This window comes from Phyllobates terribilis, unplaced genomic scaffold (assembly GCF_046119375.1).
Source record: "Phyllobates terribilis strain yellow unplaced genomic scaffold, ASM4611937v1 Scaffold_3__8_contigs__length_932513732, whole genome shotgun sequence".
Lineage (NCBI taxonomy): Eukaryota > Metazoa > Chordata > Amphibia > Anura > Dendrobatidae > Phyllobates > Phyllobates terribilis.
This window is the reverse complement of record NW_027362763.1, coordinates 96,869,447-96,888,406: the sequence shown is the minus strand read 5'-3', so window position 1 is coordinate 96,888,406 and position 18,960 is coordinate 96,869,447. Positions and strand designations below refer to the sequence as shown.

Below are 18,960 nucleotides of genomic sequence, written 5' to 3'. Positions count from 1 at the left end.
TACACCACACAGGAGAGCTGACAGATCCTCTATAAACTACACCACACAGGAGAGCTGACAGATCCTCCTATATACTACACCACACAGGGGAGCGGACAGATCCTCTATATACTACACCACACAGGAGAGCTGACAGAGCCTCTATATACTACACCACACAGGACAGATCCTCTATATACTACACCACACAGGAGAGCTGACAGATCCTCTATAAACTACACCACACAGGAGAGCTGACAGATCCTCCTATATACTACACCACACAGGGGAGCGGACAGATCCTCTATATACTACACCACACAGGAGAGCTGACAGATCCTATATATACTACACCACACAAGAGAACTGACAATGCTCTATATACTACACCACACAGGAAAGCTGACAGATCCTCTGTATACTACACCATACAGGAGAGCTGACAGATCCTCTATATACTACACCACACAGGAGAGCTGACAGATCCTCTATATACTACACCACACAGGAAAGCTGACAGATCCTCTATATACTACACCACACAAGAGAGCTGACAGATCCTCTATATACTACACCACACAGGAGAGCTGACAGATCCTCTATATACTACACCACACAGGAGAGCTGACAGATCCTCTATATACTACACCACACAGGAGAGCTGACAGATCCTCTATATACTACACCACACAGGAGAGCTGACAGATCCTCTATATACTACACCACACAGGAGAGCCGACAGATCCTCTATATACTACACCACACAGGAGAACTGACAGGTCCTCTATATACTACACCACACAGGAGAGCCGACAGATCCTCTATATACTACACCACACAGGAGAACTGACAGGTCCTCTATATACTACACCACACAGGAGAGCTGACAGATCCTCTATATACTACACCACACAGGGGAGCGGACAGATCCTCTATATACTACACCACACAGGAGAGCTGACAGATCCTCTATATACTACACCACACAGGAGAGCTGACAGATCCTCCTATATACTACACCACACAGGAGAGCCGACAGATCCTCTATATACTACACCACACAGGAGAGCTGACAGATCCTCCTGTATACTACACCACACAGGAGAGCCGACAGATCCTCTATATACTACACCACACAGGAGAGCTGACAGATCCTCTATATACTACACCACACAGGAGAGCTGACAGATCCTCCTATATACTACACCACACAGGAGAACTGACAGGTCCTCTATATACTACACCACACAGGAGAGCCGACAGATCCTCTATATACTACACCACACAGGAGAACTGACAGGTCCTCTATATACTACACCACACAGGAGAGCTGACAGATCCTCTATACTACACCACACAGGAGAGCTGACAGAACCTCTATATACTACACCACACAGGGGAGCGGACAGATCCTCTATATACTACACCACACAGGAGAGCTGACAGATCCTCTATACTACACCACACAGGAGAGCTGACAGAACCTCTATATACTACACCACACAGGGGAGCGGACAGATCCTCTATATACTACACCACACAGGAGAGCTGACAGATCCTCTATATACTACACCACACAGGAGAGCTGACAGATCCTCCTATATACTACACCACACAGGAGAGCCGACAGATCCTCTATATACTACACCACACAGGAGAGCTGACAGATCCTCTATATACTACACCACACAGGAGAGCTGACAGATCCTCTATATACTACACCACACAGGAGAGCTGACAGATCCTCTATATACTACACCACACAGGAGAGCTGACAGATCCTCCTATATTCTACACCATACAGGGGAGCGGACAGATCCTCTATATACTACACCACACAGGAGAGCTGACAGATCCTCCTATATACTACACCACACAGGAGAGCTGACATAACCTCTATACTATATACTACACCACACAGGAGAGCTGACAGATCCTCCTATATACTACACCACACAGGGGAGCGGACAGATCCTCTATATACTACACCACACAGGAGAGCTGACAGATCCTCCTATATACTACGCCACACAGGAGAGCTGACAGATCCTCTATATACTACACCACACAGGAGAGCCGACAGATCCTCCTATATACTACACCACACAGGGGAGCGGACAGATCCTCCTATATACTACACCACACAGGGGCGCTGACAGATCCTCTATATACTACACCACACAGGAGAGCTGACAGATCCTCCTATATACTACACCACACAGGGGAGCGGACAGATCCTCTATATACTACACCACACAGGAGAGCTGACAGATCCTATATATACTACACCACACAAGAGAACTGACAATGCTCTATATACTACACCACACAGGAAAGCTGACAGATCCTCTGTATACTACACCATACAGGAGAGCTGACAGATCCTCTATATACTACACCACACAGGAGAGCTGACAGATCCTCTATATACTACACCACACAGGAAAGCTGACAGATCCTCTATATACTACACCACACAAGAGAGCTGACAGATCCTCTATATACTACACCACACAGGAGAGCTGACAGATCCTCTATATACTACACCACACAGGAGAGCTGACAGATCCTCTATATACTACACCACACAGGAGAGCTGACAGATCCTCTATATACTACACCACACAGGAGAACTGACAGGTCCTCTATATACTACACCACACAGGAGAGCCGACAGATCCTCTATATACTACACCACACAGGAGAACTGACAGGTCCTCTATATACTACACCACACAGGAGAGCTGACAGATCCTCTATATACTACACCACACAGGGGAGCGGACAGATCCTCTATATACTACACCACACAGGAGAGCTGACAGATCCTCTATATACTACACCACACAGGAGAGCTGACAGATCCTCCTATATACTACACCACACAGGAGAGCCGACAGATCCTCTATATACTACACCACACAGGAGAGCTGACAGATCCTCCTGTATACTACACCACACAGGAGAGCCGACAGATCCTCTATATACTACACCACACAGGAGAGCTGACAGATCCTCTATATACTACACCACACAGGAGAGCTGACAGATCCTCCTATATACTACACCACACAGGAGAACTGACAGGTCCTCTATATACTACACCACACAGGAGAGCCGACAGATCCTCTATATACTACACCACACAGGAGAACTGACAGGTCCTCTATATACTACACCACACAGGAGAGCTGACAGATCCTCTATATACTACACCACACAGGAGAGCTGACAGATCCTCTATACTACACCACACAGGAGAGCTGACAGAACCTCTATATACTACACCACACAGGGGAGCGGACAGATCCTCTATATACTACACCACACAGGAGAGCTGACAGATCCTCTATATACTACACCACACAGGAGAGCTGACAGATCCTCCTATATACTACACCACACAGGAGAGCCGACAGATCCTCTATATACTACACCACACAGGAGAGCTGACAGATCCTCTATATACTACACCACACAGGAGAGCTGACAGATCCTCTATATACTACACCACACAGGAGAGCTGACAGATCCTCTATATACTACACCACACAGGAGAGCTGACAGATCCTCCTATATTCTACACCATACAGGGGAGCGGACAGATCCTCTATATACTACACCACACAGGAGAGCTGACAGATCCTCCTATATACTACACCACACAGGAGAGCTGACATAACCTCTATACTATATACTACACCACACAGGAGAGCTGACAGATCCTCCTATATACTACACCACACAGGGGAGCGGACAGATCCTCTATATACTACACCACACAGGAGAGCTGACAGATCCTCCTATATACTACGCCACACAGGAGAGCTGACAGATCCTCTATATACTACACCACACAGGAGAGCCGACAGATCCTCCTATATACTACACCACACAGGGGAGCGGACAGATCCTCCTATATACTACACCACACAGGGGAGCTGACAGATCCTCTATATACTACACCACACAGGGGAGTGGACAGATCCTCTATATACTACACCACACAGGAGAGCTGACAGATCCTCTATATACTACACCACACAGGAGAGCTGACACATCCTCTATATACTACACCACACAGGAGAGCTGACAGATCCTCTATATACTACACCACACAGGAGAGCTGACAGATCCTCTATATACTACACCACACAGGAGAGCTGACAGATCCTATATATACTACACCACACAAGAGAACTGACAGATCCTATATATACTACACCACACAGGGGAGCGGACAGATCCTCTATATACTACACCACACAGGAGAGCTGAAAGATCCTCTATACTATATACTACACCACACAGGAGAGCTGACAGATCCTATATATACTACACCACACAGGGGAGCGGACAGATCCTCTATATACTACACCACACAGGAGAGCTGAAAGATCCTCTATACTATATACTACACCACACAGGAGAGCCGACAGATCCTCTATATATTGCACCACACAGGAGAGCCGACAGATCCTGTATATACTACTCCACACAGGAGAGCTGACAGATCCTGTATATACTACTCCACACAGGAGAGCTGACAGATCCTCTATATACTACACCACACAGGAGAGCCGACAGATCCTCTATACACTACACCACACAGGAGAGCCGACAGATCCTCTATATACTACACCACACAGGGGAGCGGACATATTCTCTATACTATATACTACACCACACAGGAGAGCTGACAGATCCTCTATATACTACACCACACAGGAGAGCTGACAGATCCTCTATATACTACACCACACAGGAGAGCTGACAGATCTTCTATATACTACACCACACAGGAGAGCTGACAGATCCTCTATATACTACACCACACAGGAGAGCTGACAGATCCTCTATATACTACACCACACAGGAGAGCTGACAGATCCTCTATATACTACACCACACAGGAGAGCCGACAGATCCTCTATATACTACACCACACAGGAGATCTGACAGATCCTCTATATACTACACCACACAGGGGAGCTGACAGTTCCTTTATATACTACACCACACAGGAGAGCTGACAGTTCCTTTATATACTACACCACACAGGAGAGCTGACAGATAATCTATATACTACTCCACACAGGAGAGCCGACAGATCCTCTATATACTACACCACACAGGAGAGCTGACAGATCCTCTATATACTACACCACACAAGAGAGCTGACAGATCCTCTATATACTACACCACACAGGAAAGATGCTCTATATACTACACCACACAGGAGAGCCGACAGATCCTCTATATACTACACCACACAGGAGAGCTGACAGATCCTCTATATACTACACCACACAGGAGAGCTGACGGATCCTCTATATACTACACCACACAGGAGAGCTGACAGATCCTCTATATACTACACCACACAGGAGAGCTGACAGATCCTATATATACTACACCACACAGGAGAGCGGACAGATCCTCTATATACTACACCACACAGGAGAGCTGACAGATCCTCTATACTATATACTACACCACACAGGAGAGCTGACAGATCCTCTATATATTACACCACACAGGAGAGCCGACAGATCCTCTATATACTACACCACACAGGAGAGCTGACAAATCCTCTATATACTACACCACACAGGAGAGCTGACAGATCCTCTATATACTACACCACACAGGAGAGCTGACAGATCCTCTATATACTACACCACACAGGAGAGCTGACAGATCCTCTATATACTACACCACACAGGAGAGCCGACAGATCCTCTATATACTACACCACACAGGAGAGCTGACAGATCCTCTATATACTACACCACACAGGAGAGCTGACAGAACCTCTATATACTACACCACACAGGAGAGCTGACAGATCCTCTATGTACTACTCTACACAGGAGAGCTGACAGATCCTCTATATACTACACCACACAGGAGAGCTGACAGATCCTCTATACACTACACCACACAGGAGAGCTGACAGATCCTCTATACACTACACCACACAGGAGAGCCTACAGATCCTCTATATACTACACCACACAGGGGAGCGGACATATCCTCTCTACTATATACTACACCACACAGGAGAGCTGACAGATCCTCTATATACTACACCACACAGGGGATCAGACATATCCTCTATACTACACCACACAGGAGAGCTGACAGATCCTCTGTATACTACACCACACAGGAGAGCTGACAGATCCTCTATATACTACACCACACAGGGGAGCGGACATATCCTCTATACTATATACTACACCACACAGGAGAGCTGACAGATCCTCTGTATACTACACCACACAGGAGAGCTGACAGATCCTCTATATACTACACCACACAGGAGAGCTGACAGATCCTCTATATACTACACCACACAGGAGAGCTGACAGATCCTCTATATACTACACCACACAGGAGAGCTGACAGATCCTCTATATACTACACCACACAGGAGAGCTGACAGATCCTCTATTACCTACACCACACAGGGGAGCGGACAGATCCTCTATATACTACACCACACAGGAGAGCTGACAGATCCTCTATATATTACACCACACAGGAGAGCTGATAGATCCTCTATATACTACACCACACAGGAAAGCTGACAGATCCTCTATATACTACACAACACAGGAGAGCGGACAGATCCTCTATATACTACACCACACAGGAGAGCTGACAGATCCTCTATACTATATACTACACCACACAGGAGAGCTGACAGATCCTCTATATACTACACCACACAGGAGAGCCGACAGATCCTCTATATGCTACACCACACAGGAGAGCGGACAGATCCTCTATATACTACACCACACAGGAGAGCTGACAGATCCTCTATATACTACACCACACAGGAGAGCCGACAGATCCTCTATATACTACACTACACAGGAGAGCTGACAGATGCTCTATATACTACACCACACAGGAGAGCTGACACATCCTCTATATACTACACCACACAGGAGAGCTGACAGATCCTCTATATACTACACCACACAGGAGAGCTGACAGATCCTCTATATACTACACCACACAGGAGAGCTGCCAGATCCTCTATATACTACACCACACAGGAGAGCTGCCAGATCCTCTATATACTACACCACACAGGAGAGCTGACAGATCCTCTATATACTACACCACACAGGGGAGCGGACAGATCCTCTATATACTACACCACACAGGAGAGCTGACAGATGCTCTATATACTACACCACACAGGAGAGCTGACAGATCCTCTATATACTACACCACACAGGAGAGCTGACAGATCCTATATATACTACACCACACAGGAGAGCTGACAGATCCTCTATATACTACACCACATAGGAGAGCTGACAGATCCTCCTATATACTACACCACACAGGGGAGCGGACAGATCCTCTATATACTACACCACACAGGAGAGCGGACAGATCCTCTATATACTACACCACACAGGGGAGCGGACAGATCCTCTATATACTACACCACACAGGAGAGCTGACAGATGCTCTATATACTACACCACACAGGAGAGCTGACAGATCCTCTATATACTACACCACACAGGGGAGCTGACAGATGCTCTATATACTACACCACACAGGAGAGCCGACAGATCCTCTATACACTACACCACACAGGAGAGCCGACAGATCCTCTATATACTACACCACACAGGAGAGCTGACAGATCCTCTATATACTACACCACACAGGGGAACGGACAGATCCTCTATATACTACACCACACAGGAGAGCTGACAGATCCTCTATATACTACACCACACAGGAGAGCTGACAGATCCTCTGTATACTACACCATACAGGAGAGCTGACAGATCCTCTATATACTACACCACACAGGAGAGCTGACAGATCCTATATATACTACACCACACAGGAGAGCTGACAGATCCTCTATATACTACACCACACAGGGGAGCGGACAGATCCTCTATATACTACACCACACAGGAGAGCTGACACATCCTCTATATACTACACGACACAGGAGAGCTGACAGATCCTCTATATACTACACCACACAGGAGAGCTGACAGATGCTCTATATACTACACCACACAGGAGAGCAGACAGATCCTCTATATACTTCACCACACAGGAGAGCTGACAGATCCTATATATACTACACCACATAGGAGAGCTGACAGATCCTCCTATATACTACACCACACAGGGGAGCGGACAGATCCTCTATATACTACACCACACAGGAGAGCTGACAGATCCTCTATATACTACACCACACAGGAGAGCTGACAGATCCTCTATATACTACACCACACAGGAGAGCTGACAGATCCTCTATTACCTACACCACACAGGGGAGCGGACAGATCCTCTATATACTACACCACACAGGAGAGCTGACAGATCCTCTATATATTACACCACACAGGAGAGCTGATAGATCCTCTATATACTACACCACACAGGAAAGCTGACAGATCCTCTATATACTACACAACACAGGAGAGCGGACAGATCCTCTATATACTACACCACACAGGAGAGCTGACAGATCCTCTATACTATATACTACACCACACAGGAGAGCTGACAGATCCTCTATATACTACACCACACAGGAGAGCCGACAGATCCTCTATATGCTACACCACACAGGAGAGCGGACAGATCCTCTATATACTACACCACACAGGAGAGCTGACAGATCCTCTATATACTACACCACACAGGAGAGCCGACAGATCCTCTATATACTACACTACACAGGAGAGCTGACAGATGCTCTATATACTACACCACACAGGAGAGCTGACACATCCTCTATATACTACACCACACAGGAGAGCTGACAGATCCTCTATATACTACACCACACAGGAGAGCTGCCAGATCCTCTATATACTACACCACACAGGAGAGCTGACAGATCCTCTATATACTACACCACACAGGGGAGCGGACAGATCCTCTATATACTACACCACACAGGAGAGCTGACAGATGCTCTATATACTACACCACACAGGAGAGCTGACAGATCCTCTATATACTACACCACACAGGAGAGCTGACAGATCCTATATATACTACACCACACAGGAGAGCTGACAGATCCTCTATATACTACACCACATAGGAGAGCTGACAGATCCTCCTATATACTACACCACACAGGGGAGCGGACAGATCCTCTATATACTACACCACACAGGAGAGCTGACAGATCCTCTATATACTACACCACACAGGAGAGCTGACAGATCCTCTATATACTACACCACACAGGGGAGCGGACAGATCCTCTATATACTACACCACACAGGAGAGCTGACAGATGCTCTATATACTACACCACACAGGAGAGCTGACAGATGCTCTATATACTACACCACACAGGAGAGCCGACAGATCCTCTATACACTACACCACACAGGAGAGCCGACAGATCCTCTATATACTACACCACACAGGAGAGCTGACAGATCCTCTATATACTACACCACACAGGGGAGCGGACAGATCCTCTATATACTACACCACACAGGAGAGCTGACAGATCCTCTATATACTACACCACACAGGAGAGCTGACAGATCCTCTGTATACTACACCATACAGGAGAGCTGACAGATCCTCTATATACTACACCACACAGGAGAGCTGACAGATCCTATATATACTACACCACACAGGAGAGCTGACAGATCCTCTATATACTACACCACACAGGGGAGCGGACAGATCCTCTATATACTACACCACACAGGAGAGCTGACACATCCTCTATATACTACAAGACACAGGAGAGCTGACAGATCCTCTATATACTACACCACACAGGAGAGCTGACAGATGCTCTATATACTACACCACACAGGAGAGCAGACAGATCCTCTATATACTACACCACACAGGAGAGCTGACAGATCCTATATATACTACACCACATAGGAGAGCTGACAGATCCTCCTATATACTACACCACACAGGAGAGCTGACAGATCCTCTATATACTACACCACACAGGAGAGCTGACAGATCCTCTATATACTACACCACACAGGAGAGCTGACAGATCCTCTATATACTACACCACACAGGAGAGCCGACAGATCCTCTATACACTACACCACACAGGAGAGCCGACAGATCCTCTATATACTACACCACACAGGGGAGCGGACATATCCTCTATACTATATACTACACCACACAGGAGAGCTGACAGATCCTCTATATACTACACCACACAGGAGAGCTGACAGATCCTCTATATACTACACCACACAGGAGAGCAGACAGATCCTCTATATACTACACCACACAGGAGAGCCGACAGATCCTCTATATACTACACCACACAGGGGAGCGGACATATCCTCTATATACTACACCACACAGGAGAGCTGACAGATCCTCTATATACTACACCACACAGGAGAGCCGACAGATCCTCTATATACTACACCACACAAGAGAGCTGACAGATCCTCTATATACTACACCACACAGGGGAGCTGACAGATCCTCTATATACTACACCACACAGGAGAGCTGACAGATCCTCTATATACTACACCACACAGGAAAGATGCTCTATATACTACACCACACAGGAGAGCCGACAGATCCTCTATATACTACACCACACAGGAGAGCTGACAGATCCTCTATATACTACACCACACAGGAGAGCTGACGGATCCTCTATATACTACACCACACAGGAGAGCTGACAGATCCTCTATATATTACACCACACAGGAGAGCTGACAGATCCTATATATACTACACCACACAGGAGAGCGGACAGATCCTCTATATACTACACCACACAGGAGAGCTGACAGATCCTCTATACTATATACTACACCACACAGGAGAGCTGACAGATCCTCTATATATTACACCACACAGGAGAGCCGACAGATCCTATATATACTACACCACACAGGAGAGCTGACAAATCCTCTATATACTACACCACACAGGAGAGCTGACAGATCCTCTATATACTACACCACACAGGAGAGCTGACAGATCCTCTATATACTACACCACACAGGAGAGCTGACAGATCCTCTATATACTACACCACACAGGAGAGCCGACAGATCCTCTATATACTACACCACACAGGAGAGCTGACAGAACCTCTATATACTACACCACACAGGAGAGCTGACAGATCCTCTATGTACTACTCTACACAGGAGAGCTGACAGATCCTCTATATACTACACCACACAGGAGAGCTGACAGATCCTCTATACACTACACCACACAGGAGAGCCTACAGATCCTCTATATACTACACCACACAGGGGAGCGGACATATCCTCTCTACTATATACTACACCACACAGGAGAGCTGACAGATCCTCTATATACTACACCACACAGGGGAGCAGACATATCCTCTATACTACACCACACAGGAGAGCTGACAGATCCTCTATACTATATACTACACCACACAGGAGAGCTGACAGATCCTCTATATACTACACCACACAGGAGAGCTGACAGATCCTCTATATACTACACCACACAGGAGAGCCGACAGATCCTCTATATACTACACTACACAGGAGAGCTGACAGATGCTCTATATACTACACCACACAGGAGAGCTGACACATCCTCTATATACTACACCACACAGGAGAGCTGACAGATCCTCTATATACTACACCACACAGGAGAGCTGACAGATCCTCTATATACTACACCACACAGGAGAGCTGCCAGATCCTCTATATACTACACCACACAAGAGAGCTGACAGATCCTCTATATACTACACCACACAGGGGAGCTGACAGATCCTCTATATACTACACCACACAGGAGAGCTGACAGATCCTCTATATACTACACCACACAGGAAAGATGCTCTATATACTACACCACACAGGAGAGCCGACAGATCCTCTATATACTACACCACACAGGAGAGCTGACAGATCCTCTATATACTACACCACACAGGAGAGCTGACAGATCCTCTATATACTACACCACACAGGAGAGCTGACAGATCCTCTATATATTACACCACACAGGAGAGCTGACAGATCCTATATATACTACACCACACAGGAGAGCGGACAGATCCTCTATATACTACACCACACAGGAGAGCTGACAGATCCTCTATACTATATACTACACCACACAGGAGAGCTGACAGATCCTCTATATATTACACCACACAGGAGAGCCGACAGATCCTATATATACTACACCACACAGGAGAGCTGACAAATCCTCTATATACTACACCACACAGGAGAGCTGACAGATCCTCTATATACTACACCACACAGGAGAGCTGACAGATCCTCTATATACTACACCACACAGGAGAGCTGACAGATCCTCTATATACTACACCACACAGGAGAGCCGACAGATCCTCTATATACTACACCACACAGGAGAGCTGACAGAACCTCTATATACTACACCACACAGGAGAGCTGACAGATCCTCTATGTACTACTCTACACAGGAGAGCTGACAGATCCTCTATATACTACACCACACAGGAGAGCTGACAGATCCTCTATACACTACACCACACAGGAGAGCCTACAGATCCTCTATATACTACACCACACAGGGGAGCGGACATATCCTCTCTACTATATACTACACCACACAGGAGAGCTGACAGATCCTCTATATACTACACCACACAGGGGAGCAGACATATCCTCTATACTACACCACACAGGAGAGCTGACAGATCCTCTATACTATATACTACACCACACAGGAGAGCTGACAGATCCTCTATATACTACACCACACAGGAGAGCTGACAGATCCTCTATATACTACACCACACAGGAGAGCCGACAGATCCTCTATATACTACACTACACAGGAGAGCTGACAGATGCTCTATATACTACACCACACAGGAGAGCTGACACATCCTCTATATACTACACCACACAGGAGAGCTGACAGATCCTCTATATACTACACCACACAGGAGAGCTGACAGATCCTCTATATACTACACCACACAGGAGAGCTGCCAGATCCTCTATATACTACACCACACAGGAGAGCTGCCAGATCCTCTATATACTACACCACACAGGAGAGCTGACAGATCCTCTATATACTACACCACACAGGGGAGCGGACAGATCCTCTATATACTACACCACACAGGAGAGCTGACAGATCCTCTATATACTACACCACACAGGAGAGCTGACAGATCCTCTATATACTACACCACACAGGAGAGCTGACAGATGCTCTATATACTACACCACACAGGAGAGCTGACAGATCCTCTATATACTACACCACACAGGAGAGCTGACAGATCCTATATATACTACACCACACAGGAGAGCTGACAGATCCTCTATATACTACACCACATAGGAGAGCTGACAGATCCTCCTATATACTACACCACACAGGGGAGCGGACAGATCCTCTATATACTACACCACACAGGAGAGCTGACAGATCCTCTATATACTACACCACACAGGAGAGCTGACAGATCCTCTATATACTACACCACACAGGGGAGCGGACAGATCCTCTATATACTACACCACACAGGAGAGCTGACAGATGCTCTATATACTACACCACACAGGAGAGCTGACAGATGCTCTATATACTACACCACACAGGAGAGCCGACAGATCCTCTATACACTACACCACACAGGAGAGCCGACAGATCCTCTGTATACTACACCACACAGGAGAGCTGACAGATCCTCTATATACTACACCACACAGGAGAGCTGACAGATCCTCTGTATACTACACCATACAGGAGAGCTGACAGATCCTCTATATACTACACCACACAGGAGAGCTGACAGATCCTATATATACTACACCACACAGGAGAGCTGACAGATCCTCTATATACTACACCACACAGGGGAGCGGACAGATCCTCTATATACTACACGACACAGGAGAGCTGACACATCCTCTATATACTACACGACACAGGAGAGCTGACAGATCCTCTATATACTACACCACACAGGAGAGCTGACAGATGCTCTATATACTACACCACACAGGAGAGCAGACAGATCCTCTATATACTACACCACACAGGAGAGCTGACAGATCCTCTATATACTACACCACACAGGAGAGCCGACAGATCCTCTATACACTACACCACACAGGAGAGCCGACAGATCCTCTATATACTACACCACACAGGGGAGCGGACATATCCTCTATACTATATACTACACCACACAGGAGAGCTGACAGATCCTCTATATACTACACCACACAGGAGAGTTGACAGATCCTCTATATACTACACCACACAGGAGAGCAGACAGATCCTCTATATACTACACCACACAGGAGAGCCGACAGATCCTCTATATACTACACCACACAGGGGAGCGGACATATCCTCTATATACTACACCACACAGGAGAGCTGACAGATCCTCTATGTACTACACCACACAGGAGAGCCGACAGATCCTCTATACACTACACCACACAGGAGAGCCGACAGATCCTCTATATACTACACCACACAGGGGAGCGGACATATCCTCTATACTATATACTACACCACACAGGAGAGCTGACAGATCCTCTATATACTACACCACACAGGAGAGCTGAAAGATCTTCTATATACTACACCACACAGGAGAGCTGACAGATCCTCTATATACTACACCACACAGGAGAGCTGACAGATCCTCTATATACTACACCACACAGGAGAGCCGACAGATCCTCTATATACTACACCACACAGGAGAGCTGACAGATCCTCTATATACTACACCACACAGGAGAGCTGACAGATCCTATATATACTACACCACACAGGGGAGCGGACAGATCCTCTATATACTACACCACACAGGAGAGCTGACAGATCCTCTATACTATATACTACACCACACAGGAGAGCCGACAGATCCTCTATATATTACACCACACAGGAGAGCCGACAGATCCTATATATACTACACCACACAGGAGAGCTGACAAATCCTCTATATACTACACCACACAGGAGAGCTGACAGATCCTCTATATACTACACCACACAGGAGAGCTGACAGATCCTCTATATACTACACCACACAGGAGAGCTGACAGAACCTCTATATACTACACCACACAGGAGAGCTGACAGATCCTCTATGTACTACTCCACACAGGAGAGCTGACAGATCCTCTATATACTACACCACACAGGAGAGCCGACAGATCCTCTATACACTACACCACACAGGAGAGCCGACAGATCCTCTATATACTACACCACACAGGGGAGCGGACATATCCTCTATACTATATACTACACCACACAGGAGAGCTGACAGATCCTCTATATACTACACCACACAGGAGAGCTGACAGATCCTCTATATACTACACCACACAGGAGAGCTGACAGATCTTCTATATACTACACCACACAGGAGAGCTGACAGATCCTCTATATACTACACCACACAGGAGAGCTGACAGATCCTCTATATACTACACCACACAGGAGAGCTGACAGATCCTCTATATACTACACCACACAGGAGAGCTGACAGATCCTCTATATACTACACCACACAGGAGAGCTGACAGATCTTCTATATACTACACCACACAGGAGAGCTGACAGATCCTCTATATACTACACCACACAGGAGAGCTGACAGATCCTCTATATACTACACCACACAAGAGAGCTGACAGATCCTCTATATACTACACCACACAGGGGAGCTGACAGATCCTCTATATACTACACCACACAGGAGAGCTGACAGATCCTCTATATACTACACCACACAGGAAAGATGCTCTATATACTACACCACACAGGAGAGCTGACACATCCTCTATATACTACACCACACAAGAGAGCTGACAGATCCTCTATACTATATACTACACCACACAGGAGAGCTGACAGATCCTCTATATACTACACCACACAGGAGAGCTGACAGATCCTCTATATACTACACCACACAGGAGAGCTGACAGATCCTCTATATACTACACCACACAGGAGAGCTGACACATCCTCTATATACTACACCACACAGGAGAGCTGACAAATCCTCTATATACTACACCACACAGGAGAGCTGACAGATCCTCCTATATACTACACCACACAGGAGAGCTGACAGATCCTCCTATATACTACACCACACAGGAAAGATCCTCTATATGCTACACCACACAGGAGAGCTGACAGATCCTCTATATACTACACCACACAGGAGAGCTGACACATCCTCTATATACTACACCACACAGGGGAGCGGACAGATCCTCTATATACTACACCACACAGGAGAGCTGACAGATCCTCTATATACTACACCACACAGGAGAGCTGACAGATCCTCTATATACTACACCACACAGGAGAGCTGACAGATCCTCTATATACTACACCACACAGGAGAGCTGACACATCCTCTATATACTACACCACACAGGAGAGCTGACAGATCCTCTATATACTACACCACACAGGAGAGCTGACAGATCCTCTATATACTACACCACACAGGAGAGCTGACACATCCTCTATATACTACACCACACAGGAGAGCTGACAGATCCTCTATATACTACACCACACAGGAGAGCTGACAGATCCTCTATATACTACACCACACAGGAGAGCTGACAGATCCTCTATATACTACACCACACAGGAGAGCTGACACATCCTCTTTGCATTACACCACACAGAAGAGTTCTGAGAATTACACAGTTAATATATGCTGTTGCATTGGCTGCTGTTTCCCTTGGTTGTATATTAGTGAATTTATATAAAAAAAAAAAAAAAATTGCCTATGTTGTGATAGGAGGTGACGTTGGACTGAATGGGCAAATCTGGGGTATCTTAATTGATTTCAACCTTGGAAATTTCTGCTGACCTGAAGGAAAGCTCAGCGATGAGTTGAATATGCAGCCAAAAATATTTTTTTTAGGTGTCATCCAGGATTAAATTAAATTTCCCCCGTTATCTTGTATGTGCAGGTTTGTCGGTATCCCCAGAGGAAATAAATCCTCAGAATTCATTGGCACGGAAGACGGAATCCGGAGCGGAGGATGTGTGCCGGAATAAGCACCGGATCGCACTGACCATGGGGAACCATTCTGCCATCAAATGTAGATGTAGGTATTTTCTTACAGGTAGGAAACAATTCACCTGCAATAAGTCCATAACATCTTCCCGCTACACATTGTACCATTACGTCATGCAGCAGGTGTATGGCGCCGGCTTAGAAGTTGAGCCCGCATCCTGCCTGACAGATTCCGGCTGTGTTACATATACAGCGATCGGAGATGTGGTTCGGTAGGTGCTGTTAAAGCTGCGGTTCCAGGTGCGCGCTCTTACCATGTGCTATCCAAAACTACTACTGATCCCGCAAAGGAAAAAAAAAGCCATTGTGCTGCTATGTAAAATTAAATGGATATTTTAGGGGCTAAGTCATTTCTCTGTACTTTCAGTCTGGGATAGATGGGTTAAGACCAGTGTGGCAGTCCTGGACTGAGTACCTGGTTGATCAGCATCCCATATCTGAGCTTCTTGATGCGCGAGTGCACACTTGAGTCGATACATGCTACTATCCCATCATTGCTGCCATATAGCAGTAAAACAAAATCCTCCCCCTTGTCTAGTGCTGCCTCCTCGCCACTTTTCAGGTCTGAGTATTTTGCAACGTCGCATAGACCGCACACTTCACCGCTGCAGCCAATCGCTGAGCTCAGCAGCACAACAAATTTACCTTGACACAGCTGTTGTGCTCAGTGATTAGCTGCAGCAGTGATGCTCGCTGTTGAAGTGATGTCACTGCTGCAGACAAAACAATGAGATTCGAACAAGAGCAGGAAGCCGGAGCTAAACCTGGGGAGGGTGTGTTTGATATTTTAGGTGTTAAAGGGATATTCCCACTTTCATTAAAGGGGACCCCAAAAGCTCTCTAAGGGCTGGGATGTTATTTTACTATCAATAATTGTAAGGAAAATATTCCTCTATTTATCACCCAAATACACCAAGTAGCCATACTACCTGTGTAATACATACAACCCCTGGCAAAAATTATGGAATCACCGCGGTCAGAGGATGTTCATTCAGTTGTTTAATGTTGTTGAAAAAAAGCAGATCACAGACATGGCACAAAACTAAAGTCATTTCAAAAGGCTACTTTAGGGCTTTAAGAAACACTAAAAGAAATCAAGATAAAAAATGTGGTACTCAGTAAGGGTAATTTTTTTTCAGACCAAGCAGAGGGAAAACTTTATGGAATCACTCAATTCTGAGGAAAAAATTATGGAATCATGAAAAACAAACACACAAAAGAACACTCCAATACATCACTAGTATTTTGTTGCACCACCCCTGGCTTTAATAACAGCTTGCAGTCTCTGAGGCATGGACTTAATGAGTGACAGACAGTACTCTTCATCAATCTGGCTCCAACTTTCTCTGATTGCTGTTGCCAGATCAGCTTTGCAGGTTGGAGCCTTGTCATGGACCATTTCCTTCAACTTCCACCAAAGATTTTCAATTGGATTGAGATCCGGACTATTTGCAGGCCATGACATTGACCTTATGTGTCTTCCTTCAAGGAATGTTTTCAGTTTTTGCTCTATGGCACGATGCATTATCATCTTGAAAAATGATGTCATCATCCCCAAACATCCTTTCAATTGATGGGATAAGAAAACTGTCCAAAATATCAATGTAAACTTGGGCATTTATTGAGATGTAATGACAGCCATCTCCCCAGTGCTTTACCTGACATGCAGCCCCATATCATCAATGACTGTGGAAATTTGCATGTTCTCTTCATGCAGTCATCTTTATAAATCTCATTGGAACGGCACCAAACAAAAGTTTCAGCATCATCACCTTGCCCAATGCAGATTCGCGATTCATCACTGAATATAACTTTCATCCAGTCATCCACAGTCCACGATTGCTTTTTCCTTA

At 45.9% G+C, this 18,960-nt stretch overlaps 1 protein-coding gene across 3 annotated transcripts in view; it reads left to right on the top strand.

The window, feature by feature from the left end:
* Nucleotides 1–18,960, top strand: part of ATAD2B (ATPase family AAA domain containing 2B) — a 170,356-nt gene that overhangs the window by 129,401 nt on the left and 21,995 nt on the right. For all 3 annotated transcript variants that reach the window (XM_073674057.1, XM_073674058.1, XM_073674056.1), the window contains exon 24: nt 17,001–17,138. In XM_073674057.1, the coding sequence (XP_073530158.1) occupies nt 17,001–17,138 (138 nt within the window). The remainder of the gene's footprint in view (nt 1–17,000; nt 17,139–18,960) is intronic.